Genomic DNA, 26107 nt, shown 5'->3' with positions numbered 1-26107 from the left:
TGGTGGGCTGCCGTCTATGGGGTTGCATAGAGTCGGACATGACTGAAGTGACTTAGCAGCAGCAGCAGTTTGTATCTGTTAATCCCATACCCCTAATTTGTCCTTCCTCCATTCTCCTCTTTGATAACCACAAGTTTTCTATATTTGTGAATCTGTTTCTGTTTTACATATACATTTATTTGAAATATTTTTAGATTCTACATATAAGCAATGCCATACAGTATTTGTCTTTCTCTGTCTGACTTATTTCTCTAAGCATAACCCTGAGTCCATCCACTTTGCTGCAAATGGTAGTATTTTGTTCTTTTTTATGGCTGAGTAATATTCCATTCTATATGTATATGCATATACATATATACATCTATATGTATATATATCGTGTGTGTACACACATACACACACATTCTCCACATCTTCTTAATCCAGCTGTCTGTTGACTGCACTTGAGTTGCTTCTGTGTCTTGGCTGTTGTAGATAATGCTGCTGTGAATATCATTTCAAATTAGTATTTTTTTTTTTCCTGGATATATACCTGGGAGTGGATTGCTGTATTGTATGGTAGTTATATTTTTAGTTTTTTGAGGAGCCTCCATAACCTCCTTACTGTTTTCCATAGTGGCTGCTCCAATTTATATTCCCATCAACAGTGTACAAAGGTTTCTTTTTCTCTGCATCCTCTCCAGCATTTGTTATTTGCAGACTTTTTTGACGATTGCCATTTTGACAAGTGTGAGGTGCTATCTCATTGTGGGTTAGATTTGCATTTCTCTAATGATTAGCAACATTGAGCATCTTTTCATGTGCCTGTTAGCCATCTGTCTTGTTTGGGGAAAAAAATCTGTTCAAGTCTTCTTTGATTGGCTTGTTTGTTTTTCTGAGTTGTATATAAAGTTGTATAATCTGTTTGTATATTTTGGGTATTAACCCCTTGTTGGTTGCATGATTTGCAAATGCTTTATCCCATTCTGTAAGTTGTCTTTTAGTTTTGTTGGCAGTTTCCTTTGCTGTGCAAAAGCTTTTAATTAGGTCCCATATGGGTTTTTGGCATTTATTTATTTATTTTGCCTTGGGAAGGTGATCCAAGAAAATACTGCTATGATTTGTTTCAAAGAGTATTCAGCCTATGTTCTCTTCTAGGAGTTTTATAGTTTCCAGTCTTATGGTGAGGTCTTTAAACCATTTTGATTTTATTTTTTTAATATGCTATGAGGGAACGTTATAATCTCATTGTTTTACTTGTGACTGTCTACTGTCCAGTTTTCTCAGCATCACTTCTTGAAGAGACTGTCTTTTCTCCATTGTGTGTTCTTGCCTTCTTTGTCATTGATAACTGACCACAGGTTTGTGTGTTTATTTCTGGCTCTCTATTCTGTTTCATTGGTTAATGAGTCTGTTCTTATGCCAGTACCTTCTCTTTTGATTACTGTGGCTATATAGTATAGTCTGAAGTGTGGGAGGTTTATACCTCCAGCTTTTTTTTTTTTTTTATACCTCCAGCTTTTTTTCTTTTTTCTCAAGATTGCTGTTGCAATTCTGGCTTGTTGTGGTTCCATGTGAATTTTAGGATTATTTCTTCTAGTTCTTAAAAATTTCATGGATATTTTGGTAGAGATTGCTACTTCTTTATATATGGTATTCTGCAGGTCCTTGGGAATGCAATAAGATACAAAAGATGTAAGCTTTGGAAAGATGAATCAAAATTAGTGTTTGCAGATGATGTTTCTGTAACTGTACTAGAAGTCCTGGCAAACACAAGAATAAAAAACAAAAGAAATCAAAGAAAAAGGATTGGAAGCGAAGAATAAACATTATTGATATTTGCAGATGATATGATTGTCTACATTTTAAAAATCCATAAAAATTTACATAAATGCTGTTTAAATGTCTTGCCTTCAGGAAAGGTTTTGGATCTGAAATCGATATACAGAAAATAGTGTTCTTCTATGCAACCCACAATTTTAAAAAAGTTATTTAAAAAAAAAGATTCTAATAGTAACAAAAATTCTAAGTTACATAGGAATATATTTTACAAATAAATACATTCCTTTGATGGAGAAAAAAGTAAACATCATTGAAAGACTAAAGGAAGATCTGAACAGCTATCTCATTTTCCTGCTTATTAGACTCAGTATTATCTGTATGTTTGTTTTCCCTAAATTAATCTATAAATACATGTAATTTCAGTCAAAAATCTTAATCAGGCTTAACGAGTTGACAAGATGATTCTAAAAGTCATTTAAAATGGTAAATGGGCAAGAAGAATTTGAAGAATAAGGGGTTGGGAGACTTGCCTTTCCAGATATTAAAACTTTTTAAATGAAACTATGGTAAATTAAAGTAAGTATGGTATTGGTATAAGGGGAAATAAATAGATCAGTGGCACGGAAGAGAAAGCTTAGGAATATTTACATCTATGTAAATTTAGTGTATAACAGCATTACAAACCAGACACTATCACTCAGTAAATGAAGTTGGATCAATTGGCTGCCTATATGAAGAAAATAAGATTGTTCCCTACCTCATGCTATACACAGAAATGAATTCCAGAAGTATTAAAGGTATAAAATGAAATTTTATACTCATAAGAATGTATAGAAGAGTGTCTCTATGATATCAGGATAAAGGAAGATGTCTTAAAAAGCAAACAGTGATAGAAATGATTGTTATAAGAATGTATAGAAGAGTGCTCGCTTCGGCAGCACATATACTAAAATTGGAGCGATACAGAGAAGATTAGCATGGCCCCTGCGCAAGGATGACACGCAAATTCGTGAAGCGTTCCATATTTTTAAAGAAAAAGAAAAAAAAAAAAAAAGAATGTATAGAAGAGTGTCTCTATGATATCAGGATAAAGGAAGATGTCTTAAAAAGCAAACAGTGATAGAAGTGATTGTTAGATTTGACAACATTCAAATTTTAAAACCTTTCAACAGCAATAACAAAGACTCTACAGTCAGAGGAAAGCACGCCTTGGACAGGAGAGAAAATATTTACAATGCATACAGTTGACAGAGGTTTAATATGCAGAATATATAAAGAATTCCTACAAATCAAATAGACAAAAAGAAAACCCAAAGAACACATGCAAGTCAGTAGAAAAGTCAAAAGAATGCCCCAAAAGAAAATATACAAAGGATACACTCAATTCACGTAAAAGAAATAAGAATGACAATAAAAGTGACTTGATTCTTGTTCTCAGTGATTATCAGAGATTCTGAATTAAAAGTTCAGTAAGATGGTATTTTGATCAGATTACCAAGGTCTTATAAAGTCTGATTTTATCTACTGTTGGCCCGCAATTGGGGATATAGGAACTTTTTTACCCAGTGCTGGTGAGGATATTAATTGGGACAACTGCTTAGGGGAACAGTTTTATAGTCTGAGGCCTTCCCTGCAGGCTCAGATGGTAAAGAACCTTCCTGGTGGCTCAGATGGTGTGGGAGAACCGGGTTCAATCCCTGGATCAGGAAGATCCCCTGGGGAAGGGAATAGCTACCCACTGTAGTGTTCCTGCCTGGAGAATTCCGTGGACAGAGGAGCCTAGAGAGCTACGTACAGTCCATGGGATCTCAAAGAGTTGGACACAACTGAGTGACTAACACTTTGTAATCTTTAGTAAGATTGAAGATGTGTCTGATTCTACATAAAAATGGAACTCTCTGCCATTTCAGAGTGTTTGCTTAATATTCTCTTGCAGAAATGTTACCAGGAAACATACACAGTGATGATTATTTGCGTTATTGGGATAGGAAAAATTAAAAGTAACCTAAATGTTCTACACAGGGGAAAATAGACATTGTGGTATACTTATATAATAGAATACTATATCACAGATAAAAGTTACATGCATATTCTCAACATGGATAGCGTTTGTGTATATATGTATGTGTATTCATGTGTATACATACATATATATCTATTCTTGATATGAAAAGTATATATATATATATATATTTATTTATTCAATATGAACAAACCTCAAAATAGTATTGAGTGAAAAAAGGAAAGCAAATTGTTCACCACTCTATTGCTCTCACCAGAGAACTCAATAAATGCTTATTGAATCACTGAATGATATTGATGCATCATTTCCTTTTTATGCAGCAGTGCCCTTGATGAGCATGCCGGACCTCCAGCTTTCCTGCTTCCCTCTGTGTTGTTGACTCTTCTCTCTCCTCTCTGAACTATGTGCTCTTATAGTGCAGAGATATATCTTATTCCTATTTATATCCCCTGGCTGTTAATTTCTCCTGGCCAGAATAGGGATTTAGTAAGTATGTTGAATTAGTGAATATTGCTTATTATACCTATGCCCTGTTAAGAATGAACTTTGGCTCAGGAGTTGGAAGACCTGAATTCTCCTGTCTTTTAGTTGTCAGACCTTAGGCAATATATTTTTAATATACTCTGAGTCTTGGTTTTCTATTTCTAAAGAAGAGTAATACCTGTTCTGCCTTAATCTGAGCGATCATATTTATTTGTTATATTCATGTGAGATCATATAATGTGAGATTATGAAAACGATACGTGAGTGAAGACTCCTAACCTCTCAGCAGTGAGGGAAACCGTGCAGTTGTGGAGTCGCAGTGGGAGTAGCTGTGCTGCGTATTCTCAGCACTGTCAGCATTCCTCTTCGGAGCCATATGAGCGATCTGTGTCCCAGAGGAGTCGTCATCTCTTTTTTATTTTCTTTGGAGCCAGTTTACCATTCTGCTTTTCTCTTCTGACGAAGGGAGATTGGCCTTAAAATAGCCAGCGTTCTGTTTTTTCCCAAGACATGAGAGCAAAACTATCTTCCTGTCTTTGGTACCAGAACTATGATCATGTCTGAAATATGTTTGTGGATGTAGAAAGAAAGAGAAGAGGTGAAGTCAGGAAACTCAACTGATTTCATAACTCCATCTCTCATTACCTTCTGGAACCTGGATAGTGTGACCTGGAGCAGCAGGCACCGTGGTGAACCCAAGTCCTGGCAGAACCTGAAAGGCTGATCATCTGAAACCTTCAGGAGAAAGATCATGGAAAGTCATTGAAAGATATATATGCTTATTATGTTGGTACAATGGGTCATAAAAGCAGGGATGAAGTAAAAACTTCGAAATTTTGATGAGTTAGCATAACAAAGAACTTTGCTTAATGATAGAATATTATTCCATATATGGATTAGAAAAGGGAATTTTGCTTTACTAGATATTAAGATAAATAGTATAAACCCAGATTACGGGAGAGGAAAGATGTTTGGTGGAAGACAGCTTGGGGAAATTGGTAAACCTCGAATAGCCCAACTATAGAATTTGATGAGAGATGAGAGGTTCAGTTCAGTTCAGTTCAGTCGCTCAGTCGTGTCCAACTCTTTGCGACCCCATGAATTGCAGCACGCCAGGCCTCCCTGTCCATCACAAACTCCCAGAGTTTACTTAAACTCATGCCCATCGAGTCGGTGATGCCATCCAGCCATCTCATCCTCTGTCGTCCCCTTCTCCTCCTGCCCCCAATCCCTCCCAGTATCAGGGTCTTTTCCAGTGAGTCAACTCTTTGCATGAGGTGGCCAAAGTATTGGAGTTTCAGCTTCAGCATCAGTCCTTCCAATGAACACCCAGGACTGATCTCCTTCAGGATGGACTGGCTGGATCTCCTTGCAGTCCAAGGGACTCTCAAGAGTCTTCTCCAACACCACAGTTCAAGAGCATCAATTTTTCAGTGCTCAGCTTTCTTCACAGTCCAACTCTCACATCCATACATGACCACTGGAAAAACCATAGCCTTGACCAGACGGACCTTTGTTGGCAAAGTAATGTCTCTGCTTTTTAATGTGCTATCTAGATTGGTCATAACTTTGCTTCCAAGAAGTAAGCATCTTTTAATTTCATTGCTGCAGTTACCATCTACAGTGATTTTGGAGCCCAAAAAAATAAAGTCTAACACCGTTTCCACCGTCTCCTCATCTATTTCCCATGAAGTGATGGGACCAGGTGCCATGATCTTAGTTTTCTGAATGTTGAGCTTTAAGCCAACTTTTCCACTCTCCTCTTTCACTTTCATCAAGAGGCTTTTTAGATGAGAGGTAGGCGTGGAGCAAATCACTAAGGGTCTTTGGGCTAGGCCATGATAGAGTGACCATATCCCCTAAACCAGGACACTCCTCTAAGAATAAGAGGGGGTTCTGTTCATCATTATGCTAGGATAACAGGAATGAAAAAACAGCTCCAGTGCTTTGACCACCTGGTGTGAAGAGCCAACTCATTGGAAAAGACCCTGATGCTGGGAAAGATTGAGGGCAGGAGGAGAAGTGGGTAACAGAGAATGAGGTTGTTGGATGGGCATCACTGACTCAATGGACAAGAGTTGGAGCAAACTCCAGGAGACAGTGAAGGATAGATAGGGAAGCCTGGTGTGCTGCAGTCATGGGGTCTCAAAGAGTCGGACATGACTTAGCAACTGAACAACAGGAAAATCTGAAACTGTCACAGATAAACCAGATCATACAGCACCTTATTTCAGTGTAAAGAAGAGCCACTGATATGATTACAAGGAGTGGGAGGTTAAAATAAATTTTAGGCAGGAGACTTGGACAAGTCTGAATAGTAACTTGGTTGGAATAGAAAGAGAGATGGGCCATTTGCTAGATGAGGATATATAATGGAGAAAGATTGTTGGTATTGTTTTTGTCATTGTTAAAGAGTGTAAAGTCTTGGCATATGTAAATAAAGTTGAGAAGGGGCCAGTAGAAAGGAAAAGGAGTTGAAGATTGGAGTCAAGAGACCTGAGGAAAGGTAATAGGCACTTTTTCAAGTGAAAAAATGACACTTATTCGTTTTTCATTCAAAAAATAGGCACTATGAGAAGTGAAAGGAAGCAAGACTGGGTATGGATGCAGATGAATCTTCAGGTGGGAGGGCGTAATAGGTGTAGAATTCCTACCTAATGACTGTTTAGGTTGTTGAGGGTTCAAGGAAAGTAGAGAAGATTTTAAATAGCTACAGTGGACAATGGAAGAGAGACCAATAGCAAGACAAGGATGCCCACTACTCTCCTTGTATTCAACATTGCCTACCACTCTAGAGTCAATCTGAAACCAGGCAGTCCTAGCCAATGAATAAAACAAGAAAAATATAAAGTGTAAGGATTGGGGTAGAAGAAATAAAAGTGTTATTATTCATAGCAGCTTTAATTGAACATACAGAAAATTCAAAAGAATCTGCAGATAAACTATTAGAATTGAAAAGTGAATATAGCAAGTTTAGGACATCCAAGGACACTATATAAAAAAAAAAAACTGTATTTCACAAAAAAAAAAAAACAAAAACGCTTACTGTCCACAAAAAAAAACAACAACTGTATTTCAATATATCAGCAACTTGTAATTAGAAAATAAATTTTTAAAAATGAGAACATTTACCATAGCATCAAAACATTAATTACTTAGGAATAAATATTAACAATAGGCAGATAAGACCTTTACTCAGAAAACTATAAACACTGAAGTTATGTGTATACCTATGGCTGACTCAATGTTGATATATGACAGAAACCAACACAACATTGTAAAGTTGTCCTTTAATTAAAAAAAAAAAAAGACCTAAATAAATGGCCGTCCCAGTGTGTTCCCAGTCAGTATCCTAATAAGTGTGTGTGTGTGTGTGTGTAAAACTTCAACTCCTGACTGTAAAGTTTATAAAGGGCAAAGAATATTCGCTTTTGATTCCTGTCTTAATCAACAAAGAGACCCCAGTAGATATGGCAACTTCTCTCACCTGCCATTCTAGGGAGAACTGGCTATGACCATGGTTGTGATGTTGGTTTACAATTTATAAAGGCCAAAAGAAAAATGTTGGAGGACTTATGCCACTTGATTTTTGTTGTTGTTCAGGTGCCAAGTCATGTCCGACTCTTCACGGCCCCCCGTACTGCAGCATGCCAGACTTCCCTGTCCCTCACCATCTTGTAGAGTTTGCCCAAGTTCATGTCCATTGAATTGGTGATGCTATCCAACTATCTCCTCCTCTGTCACCCTCTTCTTCTGCCTTCAGTCTTTTCCTCGCATCAGGGTCTTTTCCAGTGAGTCACCTGTTCACATCACTTGGAACCTAAATGTAGAGACTTCCAGATGATAACATAGGAGAATACTTTCATGGCGTTAAGATTGGTAAAGATTTCTTAAAGAAGATACAGAAAGCACAACCATAGATGTAAAACCAATACATTTTACTACGTTAAAGTTAACTCTTCATGAAAAGACATCATTATAAGAGTACAAAGGCTGGCAAGAGGGTGGGAGAAAATATTTGCCTAATTCATAACTAATGAAAGATTCATGTCCAGGATATATTAAAAAAAAAAAAACACCTCCTGTAAATAATTAGAAAATGATAGTCTAGTCTATTCAATAGACAAGAAACTTAGAACTATTTCACAAAAGTCCCGCCAAATGGTCATGAATATAAAAAGATACTGAACTTCGTTGTTTTCAGGGAAATATAATTAGGACCACTATGAGATACTGGTACTCACCTGCCAGAATGACTAACATAAAAAAAGTGTTAGTGAAGATGTAGAATAATTGAAACTTTCATACACCACAGGTTGGAGTATTTTTGGCTCAATGAGTACGTCAAGGGTATATCTTGTCACCCTGCTTATTTAACTTAAATGCAGAGTACATCATACAAAATGCCGAACTGGATGACGCACAGACTGGAATCAAGATTGCCGGGGAAAATGTCAATAATCTCAGATATGCAGATGACACCACACACATGGCAGAAAGCGAAGAAGAAATAAAGAGCTCTTGATGAAAGGGAAAGAGGGAGAGTGAAAAAGTTGGCTTAGAACTCAACATTCAGAAAACTAAGATCATGGCATCTGGTCCCGTCACTTCATGGCAAATGGATGGAGCAACAATGAAAACAGTGACAGACTTTATTTTATGGGCTCCAAAACACTGCAGATGGTCACTGCAGCCATGAAATTAAAAGACGCTTGCTCCTTGGAAGAAAAGCTATGACCAACCTGGACAATTAAAAAGCAGAGACATTACTTTGCCAACAAAGGTCTGTCTAGTCAAGGCTATGGTTTTTCCAGTAGTCATGTATGGATGTGAGAGTTGGACTATATAAAAAGCTGAGTGCTGTAGGATTAATGCTTTTGAACTGTAGTGTTGGAGAAGTCTCTTGAGAGTCCCTTGGGCTGCAAGGAATTCCAACCAGTCGGTCCTAAAGGAAATCAGTCCTGAATATTCATTGGAAAGACTGATGCTGAAGCTGAAACTCTAATGCTTTGGCCACCTGATGTGAAGAACTGAGTCATCTGAAAAGACCCTGATGCTGGGAAAGATTGAAGGCAGAAGGAGAAGGAGATGACAGAGGATGAGATGGTTGGATGGCATCACTGACTCAATGGATATGAATCTGAGCAACCTCTGGGAGTTGGTGATGACAGGGAAGCCTTACGTGCTACAGTCTTGGGGTTGCAAAGAGTTGGACACAGCTGAGCAACTGAACTGAGAACTGTTTGACAGTGTCTATTAAAATTGGTGTGTGCATACTATAACACTTAGAAAATTCATTACTAGATTGTATCTACTAGAAATATAAGCATATATTTACATGTATATAACACAAAAGATATGAATGACAATGTCATAGCAGAATGATTCTAATAACCTAAGACTGGAAAACAACATAAATGTCCATCTGCAATGAAATTGATAACTTGTGGATATTCCTACAAAAGAGTACTATATATAGCAATAGAAATGAACAAACCATTGCTACATGCAACCTCTTAGATGAATTTCACAAACGTGTTGAGAGAAAGAAGCCAGACATGAAAGAAAATATGTGATATGAGTCCATTTGTATGAAGACAGACAAAACTACTTTTAATGTTAGAAGTAGGGATACTGTTTGACTTTGGGATGGAGGACAAGGCTAATGATCAGGAAAGGGTACAAGGAGAGCGTTTCTTTATTGAGCTTGTACAGTTATGATTTGTGTATATGTTTGTTGTTCAGTCGCTAAGTTGTGTCCAGCTCTTTGCCATCCCATGGCACACCAGGCTTCCCTGTCCTTCACCGTCTCCCGGAGTTTGTTCAAATTCATGTCCAGGGAAGCACACCAGGCTTCCCTTGTGTCTTAGCTGGTAAAGAATCCGCCTGCAATGAGGGAGACTTGTGTTTGATCCCTGGATTGGGAAGATCTCCTGGAGAAGGGAAAGGCCACCCACTCCAGTATTCTGGCCTGGAGAGTTTCACGGACTGCATAGTCCATGGGGTTGCAAAGAGTTGGACACTACTGAGTGACTTTTACTTTTATGTCCATTCAGTTGGTGATGCTATCTCGCCATCTCATCCTCTGCCTCCCTCTTTTCCTCCTGCCCTCAATCTTTCCCAGAATCTAGGTCATTTCCAATGAGTCAGCTCTTCATACTAGGTGGCCAAAGTATTGGAGCTTCAGCTCCAGCATCAATCCTTCCAATGAATCTTCAGAGTAGATTTCCTTTAGAATCAACTGGTTTGGTCTTCTTGCAGTTCCTTGCAGTCCAACAGACTCTCGAGTCTTCTCCAGCACCATGATTCAAAAGCATCAGTTCTTTGGCGCTCAGCCTTCTTTATGGTCCAACTCTCGCCTCTGTACATGACTACTTACCTTTCAGTATAATGTTATTTTCAAGTGATGTAGTGGCTGGTTTATTACTGCCAGTTCAGTAACTGGCAGTGTTAACTTTTTTACTATGGTTCAGTTCTCTGTAATGACTAGGTCAAGGGCAATGCTGTCCAGTAGAATTTACTGTAATTATTAAAATGTTCTGTATCCACAGTGTCTAGTCCCATAGCCTCTAGCCACATGTGGCTGTTGAGTACTTGAAATATGACTGAAGAACTTATTTAAAGTTTTACTTAATTTTACTCAATTATAATTAAAATTTAAATACCTTTATGTGGCTAATAGCTATCATATTGGATATGGTAAGATATCCAGGTCTAAGGAATTGCCATGGGAATGAGTCAATGAAGGAGAATGGCAGTGAAGTTTATTTTAGTTGAATAAATCAAGAAACTGAGAGGCCAGAGTGTCAGATGAATTGTGCATCTGTACACTGAAGAATGCTCAGGGCAATGGCAAGACTGGGTTGGCATTGGAGGCGGTTTAGTAGGTTGCAGAGTCTTCAAAGAAGCTTTTGGATAGAGGAGGGGGAAAGTGTAACGGACCAAGAAAGAATGCTCTTTCCCCTGTGGGTTGTCAAAGATACTTGAATAGAAATGTTTCTGAAGCACAACTTATAGTAATTAAGAGTCACTGAAAGAGCAGGTTTTAAAAAAGAAATGGTCAGGAGCAGTAGCAGTGCTTCAGAGCAGTGTTCTGTGACCAAACTCTAGTGTAGTAAAGAGGTCTTGAAGAGCTGTGAGAGTGAAACTTGGTGCAGAGGTGGGAAAGGAAGCTAATTGCCAGGAGTAGGTGAAAGGCTAAGGTGTGGGCAGTTTTCTAAAAGCTCCTCCTGGTGAAAGCAGTAAGAAAGGAGGTGGTAGCTAGTGGGAAATGTGGAATTTTGCTTTTATTTAGCAAATGGTAGGAATTGATCTTGAGGAACGACACGAAAAAGTGAAATTGCTTGGTGTTTTCTTTCAGTGCATAGAAGAAATCTTGAGGCTGAGTACCTACAGGGTCTCTGTGAGGTGAGGAAGAAGTGGCTGGGTGATGACAGTAGAAATGTTGATTGGGCCAGATTTTGAACCATCTTGAATGGCACTATGAAGAATTGTTGGCTTTATCTCATAGTTCATGGAGAGCCAAGGAAAGTTTTTAATATCTGAGGCTCCTGTAAGAGTTTGTGCTTTATAAATACTATTCTGCCAATAGCAAGGACTGTGGATTAAAGGTAGCCAGACTGAAGACAAGATTGCTTCATCAAGCAAGAAGTGATGAAAACCTGAAATAGGGCAATAACAGTTCATAGAATGAAGAAGAGTTGGGAGAATTTGAGATTATAGTTCAGAAGTGGAATGAGCACAACTTGTGGTGATGGAATAAGGGAGAACAAGTGTTAGAACCTAGAGGTTTCTGAGTTGACTAGTTAACTGGTGAATTTATATTAAGGGGCCAAAAAGAAAGAACCCAAGTTTTGGATGGTGGTCAGTTATTATATCTCAACAGTTGAGATATAATTCACCCATTTAAAGTAGACATTTCAGTGTTTTTGGTGTGTTCACAGAGTTGTGCAACTACCATTACTGTTTCAATTTTAGAATTTTTTTCATCACCCTATAAGGAAACTCATATCTATTAGTAGTTACTCCTCATTTTACCCCACCTCCTTCTCCTACCTCCCAGCCCTGGGCAACCACTAACCTACTCTTAGTCTCTATGAATTTGCCTGTTTTGGACATTTCATATAAATAGAGTCATACAGTATGTCCTTTGTGACTAGCTTCTTTTATTCAGTGTATTTTCAAAGTTCATCCAAGTAGAGGTCACTTTTTGCCTTGTTTTATATATATTCATCTCTTTACATGTTTTGTCTCCTCTACCGGAGGCCCTATTGTTATGTATTCTAAGGCTGTATTTATTAACAGTATATATGCTGTATTTAGTTATGACTTAGCAGATATTTGCTGCATCATAAAGTTAGAAGATTAACTCCACTAACCATGAAATTAATTTAACCTGAATGAGTTGCTCCCACACATGCTTACCCCCTAAGGCGTGTCTTTATTTGCTGTCATAGAATAAGTAGGTACTATGCCAAATGGTTCTGGTTCTGCCGTTAACTCTGTATGACCTGGGTAAGCCATTATATTCTGGATACACTTTCTATATCTGAAAATAGTTATAAAAATCCCTACTCAATATAGTGCAGAGGAACAACTAAGGTAATTCAGGTTGATGGGATTTGGATAGAATTGGGGTTCATCCAGAGAGTCTCTGAGAAGAAATGAACACAGGTTTCCTCTCCTATCTGAAAGATGAGTATTCTTATGAAACCTTTCGTAAGGCAAAATGGGGAAAGCAGAAAAGCATGCTTTTCTTAGGATGCTGCTTCCTAACGGATACACAAAACAAATAGAGATAAAGCCCAGATGCTCATAGATACAGTTCAAAGCTATGACAACTTGATGCTGAGATGCTGAGTTTAGTTCCTGAGGAGGGAGCTTGGCGGTTCTACTCTTACTGTTTGTGGTGTGTGCTGCCTCTGTAATGGCTTAGGGCAAAACAAATGTTGAATACTATTTTTGCTTTTCACCTATTTTATGGAAAATTTCCAGATTTCTTTTGGTAAGTGAAAACAGGTACAGCCTTACAATGGGGTTATGTACAATAAACCTATTGTAAGTCAAAAATGCATTTAATACACCTAATGTACTGAATACCATGGCTTAGGCTCACCTACCTTAAACATGTTCAGAACACTTATGTGAGCCTATAGTTGGGCAAAATCATCTCACACAAAGCCTGTTTTATAATATAGTATTGAATAGCCCCAGTATTCTTGCCTGGAGAATCCCATGGACAGAGGAGCCTGGTGGGCTACAGCTCATGGAGTTGCAGAGTCAAACGTGACTAGCACGCACACACACGTTGAATAGCTCATGTAATTTATTGAATACCATGCTGACAACCAGAGTGGTTAATTGGATACAGAATGGTTGTTAGTGTTTGTTGTTCACCCTTGTGATCACGTGGCTGACTGGAAGCTGCTGCCCAGCATCATGACAGAGTATCACCACATATCGCTAGCTCAGGAAAAGATCAAAATTCAGAATATGATTTCTGCTGAGTATTTATGGCTTTCACACCTGTAAAGTTGAAAAGTCCTAAGTCAAACTATCATAAGTTGGGGGTGATCTATACTAAAAGTAAAGTGGTATGGGTGACCTGTAAATGTTTGACTGTATTACGTGAAGCTCCTGGGATAGGAGTAGCCTTTTTTCACAAGATTTGGAACTTTGGCCCCTTAAGTCCTTCCAATCCCATTTTACAAGGTCCTAGTTTTGTGGTATACTGCTGCTTTTGTCACCAATGTGGGGCGTTGTGCTCGTGTCATGTTCTCTAGCTATTCTATTGGAATATTTAGGACCCTTATTTCTTAAGGACACTGACCAGTAGGCTCCCTGTTTTTCATAGCTTTATGTTGTTTTAATATGGCCACATATAGTTGAATACAAAAAAAGAAAAAGCTTAAAACCCACTCCATCCACTTTCCTGAAACAAGCAACTTATAACTGCAGGCCTACCTTACCCCTCTCTTTTGGAGAATTGTTCATGCTTTTATTTAAAAAACATATATTGAGTGTGTACTTGAATGCCATGTCTCAAAATAAAATAGTCCTTAGATCTCATAGCATTTCAGTGGGAGAAGGCAGACACAGATGATCACAGTATGATATGGAAGTGCAGTTGCAGAGCACACCTGAAGAAGCCATTGGGACGGGGTTTTGAAGCAACTGTCACCTGGTGTTTCTTTACTAATAAATATGACACAGAAGCAGCCTGATGGAAAGCACTAGTGTTCTGTAGAACAACTGAGGTGACTCCCATTTTAGAGAGCAATCCGAAACTCAGAAAGGGTCAATGGCTGGGTTTTAAATAGATTCTAGACTTAGATTCTATGTTTATCCCCTCATCCTCACCATATCCATGCCCCTTAAGCAAGAGTAGAAAGTACCCTTGCAGACTACTACAGTGCTCTGCCACCCCCCTTCTCTCTAAGCAAAGCTGGAGTCTCAGGTTCTCTTTTCTGTGTCTAGCCTGCTTCCAGTGTCGGGGGTGCATTGAGCATTCCAGGGCTGTAGCAGTAGCGAATATTGCTGATGTCATTGTTTGCCTTATTGGGATTTTGCTCTTTGTTTCACAGGGAGCTGTGATTGGTATAGACGATGAGGACGACAGCACCTTCACAATAACTGTTGATCAGAAAACCTTCCATTTCCAGGGTGAGCTGAAAGAAGAGATTTTTTTCTCTTCACAGTCCCAACTGCTTCTTTCCTTCTCCTTTGGGTTGTTTGCTGGACGACTAGAATGGTTTTTACAACTGATCCTGTATGAACGCGTGCACAGGAACGTTCTGGATGAAGTGGTACTGCAGGTTAGGCAGGGATTTAATCGTATCTGCAGCGGATACAGATCTCTTTGAAACGACTGTGGATCTGGCTGCAATTGGAGATTAAAAATTTAAACGATAAAAATCAGTGAAGGGAGAGAGTAATGGGCTGCTGCTGCTGCTGCTGCTGGCTTGTGTTTACAGAAGGTTGCTGATCTTCTTTATCGAGGAGTATGGCTCTGCTTCTGCATGAGGAGTCTAAAGACTGATCGTGAAGGTTGCAGTGTTTGTCCCTGTAAAACTCAAAATGTAAATTAAATTGAAGCTAGTGGCAGCCTTTGGCTTAAAGGTTTTGCTTTGCTTCAAGAACTACAACTTTGCATTCATTTCATCTGCATTCTGTGTCTTGTCTGCCAGCCGTCATTTCTCTGCTATTATCCTTTCTATAGTTAATAACACCAAATGCCATCTGCCACTGCTATGTTTCGGCATTGCATGCTATGGTTCACCGGTAGAAAGGGTAAGGTACTGGATGTCATTCTCATTTCATCTTGCTTTGAAAACTCTAAACCAGCAAATAAAAGTCAGTTTTAATGATCCTGTCCTAATGTACTCTTACCTGTTAGGAGTGTCTGTTAGCTTTGATACTAATGCTTTTGCTATTTTGCCTATCAAGAATAACCTCTATTTTATGTTTAAAGCAGTCCAAGAAACTTAGAAATTGAGAATATTTGCACATTTTCTGAACTACAAGTGACAGTGCACTGTGATAGATGCTAGGTATACCAGGATGAAAAAACAATAGTAAATCAATTAATTGTTTAAAAATATTTTGGTTATGAAGTCTAAGAGTGACCAGATATGTTATGTGAGATGTTCAGATAGCTATTGTCCTTCTGTATTAGTATATTGTATTAGTATATTGCAGTAATTTTTCTTCATTGTCTTGTTTAAGAAATTGGCACATAGAAATGAAAGATACAGCTTATATATAGTAAAGACAAGCCAATGTACTCACTTGTGATATCTCTAGTGCTTTTAGGAAAAAGCATTGTTAGAGTATTTATTGTTTGGTCATATTCTTTACTCAGAACTGCTTTTAACTAATAATGCTGTCTTGAAATTTTCTACTACTTTTAATTTCATAAAACATTTAAAATCTTAGTTTAAGAAAGTCCATGGCCTTTATTTTTAGGTTAAATATGTAATACTGCTTATCAGTGAAACCAGATAATACCCACACTCTGGAACTCTTTACTTGAATGAACTTGAATACTTTAATGTATTTTAAGTAGTAGCTGCTAGATGCAGGTAAAGGCTGCAGTATGAAATTCTCTCCTCTGCAGTTGCTAAGGAGACATCATCTTTGGACTTCAGAAGCTGTATTGTTTGCCTGTTTAAAGGAGAGAAGACTCAGGTCTCTAGAGCAAAGGCACCTCTACCTTTTCTGATTTAAATTATTTATGTTAAACTGATCTTCCCTTTAACATTTCTGTATGTTGTTTGCTTGTAAAATAAGTGATTCCTTTAATGAATCATTTAAATGACAAGGATAAATAAGTGTTATATGTATTTTTTAAATGAATACTTAGTTCTGAGACTGTTGGATTCATTAGTTTATTTTCTACTGTAATAGTTTTGGAAGTCTCAGACAACATGAGATTATTTGGCTTTTGTAAAGAACCCTAATATTCTTTATATTCTTGGACATAATAAGAGTTATTTTGCATTCATAGGTCCTTGCTCATAAGTTTGCTGAAAAATTGATGAAATTTTCAATGTCTAAGTTCTTATCTTCTTGGTTAGAATTGAAAACAAGTTAAGATGGATGTACATTAGCATGTGTGTAAATGTGTTGACTTTTTAAAGTTTAATATAACAGAATTTTTTGAAGCAAATGAGGTATCAATTGAGACATCTATAAAACAAATTCTGCTCACTGTCAACTCTTAAAGGGAAAGCTAGAATTTGTTTAGATCCACTAATTTGTTCCAACATCTATTTTGGACATTACTCTTAAGTTCTGGGGATACAGTAGTGAACAAAATATAAAATTCCTCCCCTCTGTAGCATCTAATCTGGTAGAGAAGAAAGCCAATAAATAAGATAAATTGGTAAAATATAAGGAAATAAGACAGTGGCACGTCCTGGGGAGGAGGAAAAAAAAAACGCAGGAAAGGAGAAAATGAAAGAATTGCAAGGTTTTGTGTGTGTATATTTGTAGGGGGTGGTTTAAAATTTTAGATGGCTGGGGAGACTCACTGGGATGATGCATTTCAGTGAAAGACCTGAAAGAAGTGAGGGAACAAGCTTATATGGCTTTGTTGGGGATGATGGTGAAGAGTAAATCACTCCAGGCAAAGGAAACAGTAAACGCAAAAGGGTGTGCCTGCCATATTTGAAGAACAGCAAGGAGGCCAGCTCTGGTTGGAGTGCGGATTACCATGGGGAGGGTAGTATGAGATGATGTCTAAGAGGTAACGTTTTATGAGGCCTTATATGGCAACAGTAAGGATATTGAATTTTACTAAGATAAGAAGCCATTATAGATGGTTTTAAGCAGAGGAGTGACATGATGTGATTTTTAAACAGTTATCACTCTGGCCACTGTTTTGAGAATAAAATGCAAGAGGCAGGAACAGAGCAGAGAAACTAATTAGGAGGCTAGAGTAATCCAGAAGAGAGATGGTGGCGGCTCCCCGTGGTAGCAGTGGGAGTAGAGAGGTAGTGAGAAGTGGCTGAATTGTGCATGTGTGTTTAATCAACTCTATTGAGGTATAATTAACATACAATAAAATGTATACTCTATAAAATTCAGTGAATATTGACAAATTTACTTACTCATAAAGCTGCTACCATAATCAAAATCTGGAACATTTCTGTCACCCAGAAGATTCTTTTATTCTTTTGTCAGTCTACACTTCCAGCCCCTGGCTCCAGACAGCAACTGATCTACTTTCTATCGCTAAAGATCAGATTTTTCTTTTGGAGAGGTTCACACAAATAGAATCTTTCAGTATGTACTCTCTTTTGTCTGGCTTTATTTTAGCTTCGTATGTTTTAGCTCGTCCATCTTGTTGCATGTATTGGTAGTTCCTTTTATATTGCTAAGTAGTAGTCTGTTGTTAGATATTATATATTTTTTGAAGGTTGTACTGTAGCATGTGAAAGAAAGACAGTAGGAAGACAGGATGACACCATATTTTTGACTTGAGTGAGACTGGAGTAGCCATTAACTGAGGTGAGGAACCAGTTGTGGGTGGGGGACAGGTGGGCATCGGGAGCTTAGCCTTGGGCATGCTTATAATCAAGTTCTAGATGCCTATCAGATGTCCAAATGGAGATGTCAAGTAGGTAATTGAAGTGTGGCTTTCAGGAAAAGTTCAGGCTGAAATAATAAATTTGGGAGTCATTGGCATATAGATGGTATTTAAGCTGTGAGAATTTGGGAGGAAGCATGGAGAGAAATTTGGGAGGAAGTATGACTTCCCCCTGGTGGCTCAGATGGTAAAGCGTCTGCCTACAATGCGGGAGACCCAGGTTCAATCCCTGGGTCGGGAAGATCTCCTGGAGAAGGAAATGGCAACCCACTCCAGTACTCTTGTCTGGAAAATCCCATGGATGGAGGAACCTGGTAGGCTACAGTCCATGGAGTCACAAAGAGTCAGACACGGCTGAGTGACTTCACTCACTCATGGAGAGAAAAGAGAAGAGGTCCAAGTAATGAACTTTGGAACACTCTAACATTCATTTAGAAGGCACAGAGAAGAAGTGGAACTAGCAAAAGAGATTGAAAAGAATCAACCAAAGAGGAGGAGGGAAACCAGGTGCATGTGGTACCCGGAAAACCAAGATAGGAAGTGTTTCTTGGAGGTGAGAGGCATCAGCAACTGTGTCAAATGCTCTTGATTGAGAAAGTTGAGGGCTGAGAAATGATCACAAGATTTAACAATTAAGTCTATTGATAACCTTGAGAAGAGCAATTTAAAAGTAAGAATATAGACAGTGCTTTTAAGTAGTGCTATAAAGGGAGGGTGAGAAATACAATAGTAGCTGGGAGAGGGACATAAGTTTTTTTAAAAATAAGAGCAATAATGACATGCTGTTCTTACGCTGTTGGTAGTGACTCAGTAGAGAGGGAAAAGTCGATGATGCAAGAGAGAAAAGGGAGAATTATTAGATTGGTGTTTTAGAGACAGCAAGACAGGATGAGACCTAATACACAGGGAGGGCATTGCGTTTGGCTCAGAGCATAGACAGTTCATCCATAGTAACTAGAAAGTCAGGTCTATGGTATATATGTTGCAGGCTGTTATCGATCATCTTCATTTCCACTGTGGTCTGACCCTCTAGCTGACCTACATGTCCTGTATCCTGAAATATATTTTGTTAATCAAAAGAGGACTGGTGCCATGAAGAGAACAAACTTTCCTGAAACAGTAGGTAATTTTTCATTATAATGATTCTCAGTTCTGGTAGCTTGATATTTCAGAGTAGCTACAATTTTTAAAGAGATAACATAAAATTCTCAAAACAAAGTTAATTTAAATTAACTTTAGTTTTGAGGAAAAAAAAATACTCCCTTTTTCCTCTTAAGGTAACAATTGAAATTACAGTCCTTGCATGTTAGAGCTTTACCTGGATTTGAAAACTACAGCTTCATTCTGTCATTTTTCAGAGATTAAAAAGAAAATGATTGCCAATTCATCTTTATAAACTGGCTCTTCTGATAAGAGCAAAAAATGATTCCTTTTTCCATCAGTCAACCAGAGTTGTTTGCATTTGGATTCTTAGCTAGACATTGTGTGGACCACAGTTTTGGTATCAATTAGACTGGCTGTTGAGTTCAGACATTTAATGTATGAATAGTGTGTGTAACTCCCCGTACTCAGAACTGTATACAGGTTAATAAGACATAAGCCAGGATGTTAGAGAGCTTGTGAAGAAGTAATTATAATGTAGTATGAAATATGCTATAGTAGAGAAATATGTATAGGACACTGAAATAATGGAGAGGCAAAAGAAGACAGTCACTCAGTACTTCACAGAAGAGCAGAGTTTTTCTTGTTACCAGGTAATTCTTTTTAAAATAATAACAACTTAAAATTATATTAGTTCTAAAAGATTTCAGGTTGCCCAGAATCACATAATATAAAAACTAAAAGTCCCTGTGACAGCTCTGTCTCTCACCTCTCCCTCCTTACCTCCTCTACCTGGTAGAGTTCTGAAGTCTGAAGAGAAGTTTACCAGGCAGAGGGGTGTTGTAGCATTTGCAAAGGTATGGAAATATGATGCTACCACATGTGTTCCAAGAACTTTGAATGTTTGGTACTCTTAGGACAGTGGACAGGAGTTGAGGCAGAGGCCTATGTCTAATATGAAAGGGTTTTATTTTTATCCTGAGGTCTGGTAGGAGCCAATGAAACAAAGTTTTAAGCAGAGGTAAGAAAGAGTAAGACATGGTTCTCTAGATAAAGAGCCTTGATTTTTAAGGCCCTGAGTGGATTAAAGCCATTGGTAATGGGGAAGGAGAAGAGGAAAACAGACTTGAGATTTTTTAATAAGTAAATCTTTAGGAATTGTTGATTGCTTGGAAATGGGAGCTGAGAGAATGAGAGTAGTAAAGGTGTAAGAAAGACGTGGCTTACTTTTTGTTTGGATGTTGTCAACATCTGAAATAGAGAATCTAGAACAGAGATGGTGAGGGACTTCTTAAACTTGAGGTGTCTTTGGGACATACAGGTATTGATGGTGATGTCAATTGGGTCTAAGTCTGGGCTTCCCAGGGGGTGCAGTGGTAAAGAATCTATTGGCCAGTGCAGGAGACACAGGAGACATAGGTTCAGTCCCTGGGTTGGGAAGATCCTGTAGAGAAGGAAACGGCAACTTGCTCCAGTATTCTTGCCTGGAAAAGTCCATGAACAGAGGAGCGTAGTTGGCTACAGTCTTTGGGGTCACAAAGAGTCAAACACGAAAACGTGCATGCCTTCCTTCCTGGACTGAAGATGGAGGTTAGTGGTTATGAACATATCACTGAAAGGTAGAATTATTAATAGAATTTAGAATATTGAATGCTTCAGGGCTAGGCAGATAAGTAAAGGAGTAAAGAGTAAAGCTGACTGAAGACTAACAATTTGGAGAGCCCTGTTTGAAGGGGTAGCTAGTACTTAATTCCAAACAGTTGTAGACTTTTGGTAATGCTTGTCCAATGTTTTCAAGAGAAAACTGCCTAGTTTTTCAAGAGAAGCCAGAAGTCCAGATTTTTTTTTTGTATGTGCAAGAGTTTGCATATGTGCATATTAAATCTTCCAGTTCAATTACGTAGACCAACGCAATGCATCTATGAGCTAGCTAAAACCTTCTAGATATTTTAGTCTGTGGTTTAAACAATGGTAGTGGTGGTTATGAACCTTCTGGCAGATGTGAATGAGAAGAGCGCCTCCAAACCTGGCAGTATTCTAGGGTGGGACCATCAACTGGCTCAAAGGAATGATCAGAGAGGTTGGGGTGAAAGCTACTAGCTTCAACTATATGAAAGTACACACTGTTTTTATCGGCAGTTCATATGTGACAATTTAATAAAAGACTAAATGGACCATAACTCATACTAATTAGAAAGATATCCAGTTATTTGAATTTTGCCTTCAAAAATTATATGTATTTAATGCTTTTATATATGTATATAATGATTTATAATGTTACTGACAGTGTAGTGTATTGGAATAATGATAATGATAGCTGCATTTATCAAATGTTTATTTTATACTAGGCACTATTCAGAGTTTTACATAGTTTAACCCATTCAGTTTTTATGACCTTATGAAGTAGGTACTATTATTTTTATTTTATGGGTAAGGAAACTGGGGGTCACATACACGTAGGTAACATCAGGCAGAAATGGAATTTGAACACAAATTTGTTGTGTTGTGCTCTAGAGCCATTCTCTTAGATGCTACCAGTAAGTTATAGAAATTTGTCAACTAGTTTATAATTTTATCCAGAAAGGAATTGGTGTAAGATGTAAGGAACTTAAAATTACACCGCAGTTTAATGCAGTTAAAAAATTCTGTGATGTTCTACAGGTTCCATTGCTTAGTAGAAATAGTAGCAGTAGTGGCAGGAACAGCTTCTCTTACCTCTACTAAATGTGTCTTATAAACTAGGCACGCTGTTTAACAGGCAGTGTACATTACTTCCATAACTCCTAAACTCCCCAATGAGGTAGTTATATTTCTAGTTTTAGAGTCAGAAAAACTGAGTTTCAGAGAAGCTAAATGCCCAGGATTAGTAGATTGTGCCTACATCTGTCTAGATCAGTAGCTCTTAAGGTGCAGTCCCAGGCCAACCTAACTAACATCACCTGGGACCTTGTTGGGAACACAGAATATCAGGCTATGCCCCAGACTTGCTGAATCAGAAACTCTGGGAGTGAGTCCTCTAGTGAATCTGACACACCCTGAAGTTTGGTAATCATTGATCTGGATCCAGGGTTTCATGTTGTTATTCCACTTTATTCTCGTAACCTTATATATTAGGTGTAACTATCCCCAATTTATATGTGTGAGAAGACAGAGAGAGTCAAGGGTCCTGGCCTTGATCTTAGATTGTTTTTTTACTATGTCCTAGTCTACATAAACTTTGGAGGAGGGCATGTCAGCCCACTCAGATATTCTTGCCTGGAGAATCCTCATGGACAGAGGAGCCTGGCAGGCTGCAGTCCATGGGGTTGCAAAGAGTCGGACATGACTGAGCAGCTAAGCACAGCATAGCAACCTACATAGAAGGGCTTCCCTGGTGGCTCAGTGGTAAAAGAATCCACTTGCCAATGCTGGAGACTAGGGTTCGATCCCTGGTCAGGAAGATTCATGGAGAAGGAAATGGCAACCCACTCCAGTATTCTTGCCTGGGAAATCCTATGGACAGAACAGCCTGGCAGGCTACAATCCATGGGGTTACAAAAGAGTAGGAGACAACTTAGCAACCAAACAACAGCGACAAGCTACATAGGAGTCTCTTGCCTTAAGTAAACCTGGTGTGTGGGAAAAAAATCTAAGTTTTTATAGGGTGAAAATGAGCAATATGTGTATATTCTGTCATTATGAAATAATCCTTTACTTTCAAAGGATTTTAATAAAGGCATTCTTTAATCAGTGTGTTTTCAAAGTGATTTCAATATGAAATTTGTTTGCAAATTTATTTGGGTATACCTTTAAAGCAATACAAGTTGCATAAGACAATATGCAACATTTTGAAACAATAAAAAGTGTTTAAATTAGAAGAACCTTTAGGAACTGTGTAAGTCTAGCAGAAGTCATCTGTTGCACTGATTGCTGATGTTTTCAGCTCACTCCATTAGAGCTTGCTTATTTATTAAAATGCAAAATTACTGTAAATCAACCCAGTGGTGAAGGAAAGTGTTGAATTCAGAAATGTTATATTGATCAAGGATATTATTGCAACATCACCCTTACTGCATTAACATCAGTCAGCATGGCATGACACATCTGCATCATTAATCATTTAGAAGCAAAGACTAACTCATAGTTGCAGGCTTCTGCTTTAAACATAAATTAAAAGTCTTCTGCTTTAAAAATAACCATCTCAGCATCATCATTAGTAAACAGATTCCATTATTCTATTGATTATGGGCTTAAAAAAATTTCCCTCTGTGGTTATAGTTTTTATTTTTATGTGATAACCCCTCCTCAATACAAAATAACCATTTATAGATTTCATTTAAGGGAAATAAATCCCCTATAACTAATTCTCTAATTAGATGTTATAATTTCACTTGGCATCAGGAGGGGAAATGCTACTGAATTTGTGTATTGGGAGTTTGTTACATTACTGTAGGAGAATTGGATCTCAGTGGTGTACCATCCTTCTTAATTTGCTTTCTGTTCGTGATCCTCCCTGAATTTTTGAAATTACAGTTTATCAAAATTTAACCAATTGTGGACTGTTTGGCTTACTGAATAGCCAGGATTAGTTGATATATAATTTTATTTTTTCTTAGTTCTTTACATTTTTATCCCACCATTTCCTTTTTCATCATTTTTAAGTAGTAAAATTAATAACTGCTCACTGTAGAAATTTGGGGAAATAGAGTAGTATACAGCTGATACTAATAATCGCCCATAATCGCCCACCAGAAGATAATTATCAGTAACATACTTGTGGATTCCTTTCTGATATTTCAGTTGTTTGTGTGAGAGTGTGTGTATGTGTGAATTTTACAAAATTGAGTCATTCTGTGTAAATAAATTTCCATACTTTCAATTTTAAATATTATATTATGAAAAATCTCCCTTGACACTGAGTGATCTAAGAAAATGTGATTTCTAATAGTTTGTGTTATACCATTTAATAAATAATCATACTTAACCATTCATCTGTATTGTACAGATTTTTCTCTATATTAAATAATACTGTGTTGAATATCCTCATACATAAATCTTCAGCCAAATCTCTATTTAGCTTAGGGTAGGTAGATTCATAAAATAACTTGTCAGAACAAAAGACATAAATATTTTAATATTCCTGAAATACTTTATTCCTTATATAAACCTTCCCCTATAGCTTTAAAGGGAGATTGTCAATTTAGATTTCCCTTCTGCTTCATCACACCATCAGCATTTAGCATTTTAATTTTAAGAGAATGCCAACCCAGTGTCCTCAAGAATATTTTTTTAATGTGTTTATTTCTTGTTTGATGAATCACTCATCCTTCTGTCCTGGTTTTTGTTGGTGGTGGTATGCTCATGCTTTTCTTATACTCTCCTTTTTGAAAGGGTAGACTCATTCATTATATCTTGCTAAGTAATCTTTTTGTCTAATTTGGAACATGTTGCTGGTAGGTATTATTGTGAAGAGTAAATGAAGATACATAAAGAAGAGCATTTCCCTACTTGAATGTATAATGTGTAACTGAAAATGTGCGTGGAAGTAAACTGAGTTGAACAGACTTGGAGGATGTAAAGGGGTTGCATTCTCACCACATACTGTGAAGTCCTTAATGACACCTTGACTTTTAGACATAACATTTATTCATAATACATATTCATACATTTCATACCTTTCTTTTAAAAATGAACGTATAGGCAATGGACTAAAGTCTTAGGGGCTAACGTCTAAGGAGTGTCCTATTGATGATCAAGATTTACCGCTTTTAGCATGCCTAATGATTTCTCAATTGATTTCTCTGTTATGTTTATAAAGTTTACATTAATTGTCACCCCCATTGGCACTTTAATTTTTTTCTTTTTATACTAATTAAAAGAATGATAAAATAAATGTAAAGTGTATTAAAATAGTTGCATGAGCACTGCTCTTCCAGTGGAGGTGGTGATGCTATAAGAACTAAATTGTTGCCGGGCAGGCTTTTGCAACACACTTTTGCACTGTGTGTTGGCACAGAATGTCCACTTGTTGCTTGATATAAGAAAATTAAAACTTTCTCTGAGGAGTCAGTGTATAAGAAAGTACAGGTTATATGGAAGGTTGAATAGGCAAGCACTGCTTATGTAAAATGTAGTCATACCTCAAAAAACTTTGGGGACTCAAAACTGACTTAGCCCTCCTCCAGGGGATTTTCCTGACCCAGGGATTGAACCCATGTCTTTTATGTCTCCTGCATTGGCAGGCGGGTTCTTTACCACTTGCTCCACATGGGAAGCTCCATGACTTAGGGAACAGTGAGCATTAAATTATATACACTTTTAAGTATAATAGGAATTCAGAGAAGGAAATTACAATGATAGTTAGATTTTCTCTGTTTTTCAAACTTTTAATAAAAGCATTTTACATGTGCAACCTTATTCAGAAGCCTAGATGTGAGACAGAAAAAAGTATAGTTGCTCTGGTGAAAGTCAAAGGGTTGAGGGCCTACATCCATGCCCTAGGAACTTTGAGAAAATACCAGTGTTCGATTTATTTTAGCTATTTCTTTTTATTCATCCATTCATTCATTTTCATTGTCAACAAATATTTGAATGCTTATTGTAATTAGGCTTGTTTCCTGAGCATAAAGTAGTGAGCAAAGCTAAGCGCCTATCCTTAAGGGTCTCACATT

At 37.7% G+C, this 26107-nt stretch overlaps 1 protein-coding gene and 1 non-coding gene across 6 annotated transcripts in view; both read left to right on the top strand.

Moving 5' to 3' along the window:
* The window catches only part of OSBPL9 (oxysterol binding protein like 9), a 161441-nt gene that overhangs the window by 37798 nt on the left and 97536 nt on the right, over positions 1-26107 (top strand). For all 5 annotated transcript variants that reach the window (XM_043877048.1, XM_043877047.1, XM_043877046.1 and 2 more), the window contains exon 3: positions 14851-14929. In XM_043877048.1, the coding sequence (XP_043732983.1) occupies positions 14851-14929 (79 nt within the window). The remainder of the gene's footprint in view (positions 1-14850; positions 14930-26107) is intronic.
* On the top strand, positions 2684-2790 carry LOC122678447. Its single transcript, XR_006336120.1, has one exon. It is a non-coding gene; the product is annotated as a U6 spliceosomal RNA (small nuclear RNA).

Source organism: Cervus elaphus, chromosome 20, assembly GCF_910594005.1.
Source record: "Cervus elaphus chromosome 20, mCerEla1.1, whole genome shotgun sequence".
In the NCBI taxonomy this organism is placed as follows: domain Eukaryota; kingdom Metazoa; phylum Chordata; class Mammalia; order Artiodactyla; family Cervidae; genus Cervus; species Cervus elaphus.
The sequence above is the reverse complement of the archived record's forward strand: the minus strand, read 5'-3'. Positions and strand labels throughout refer to the sequence as shown.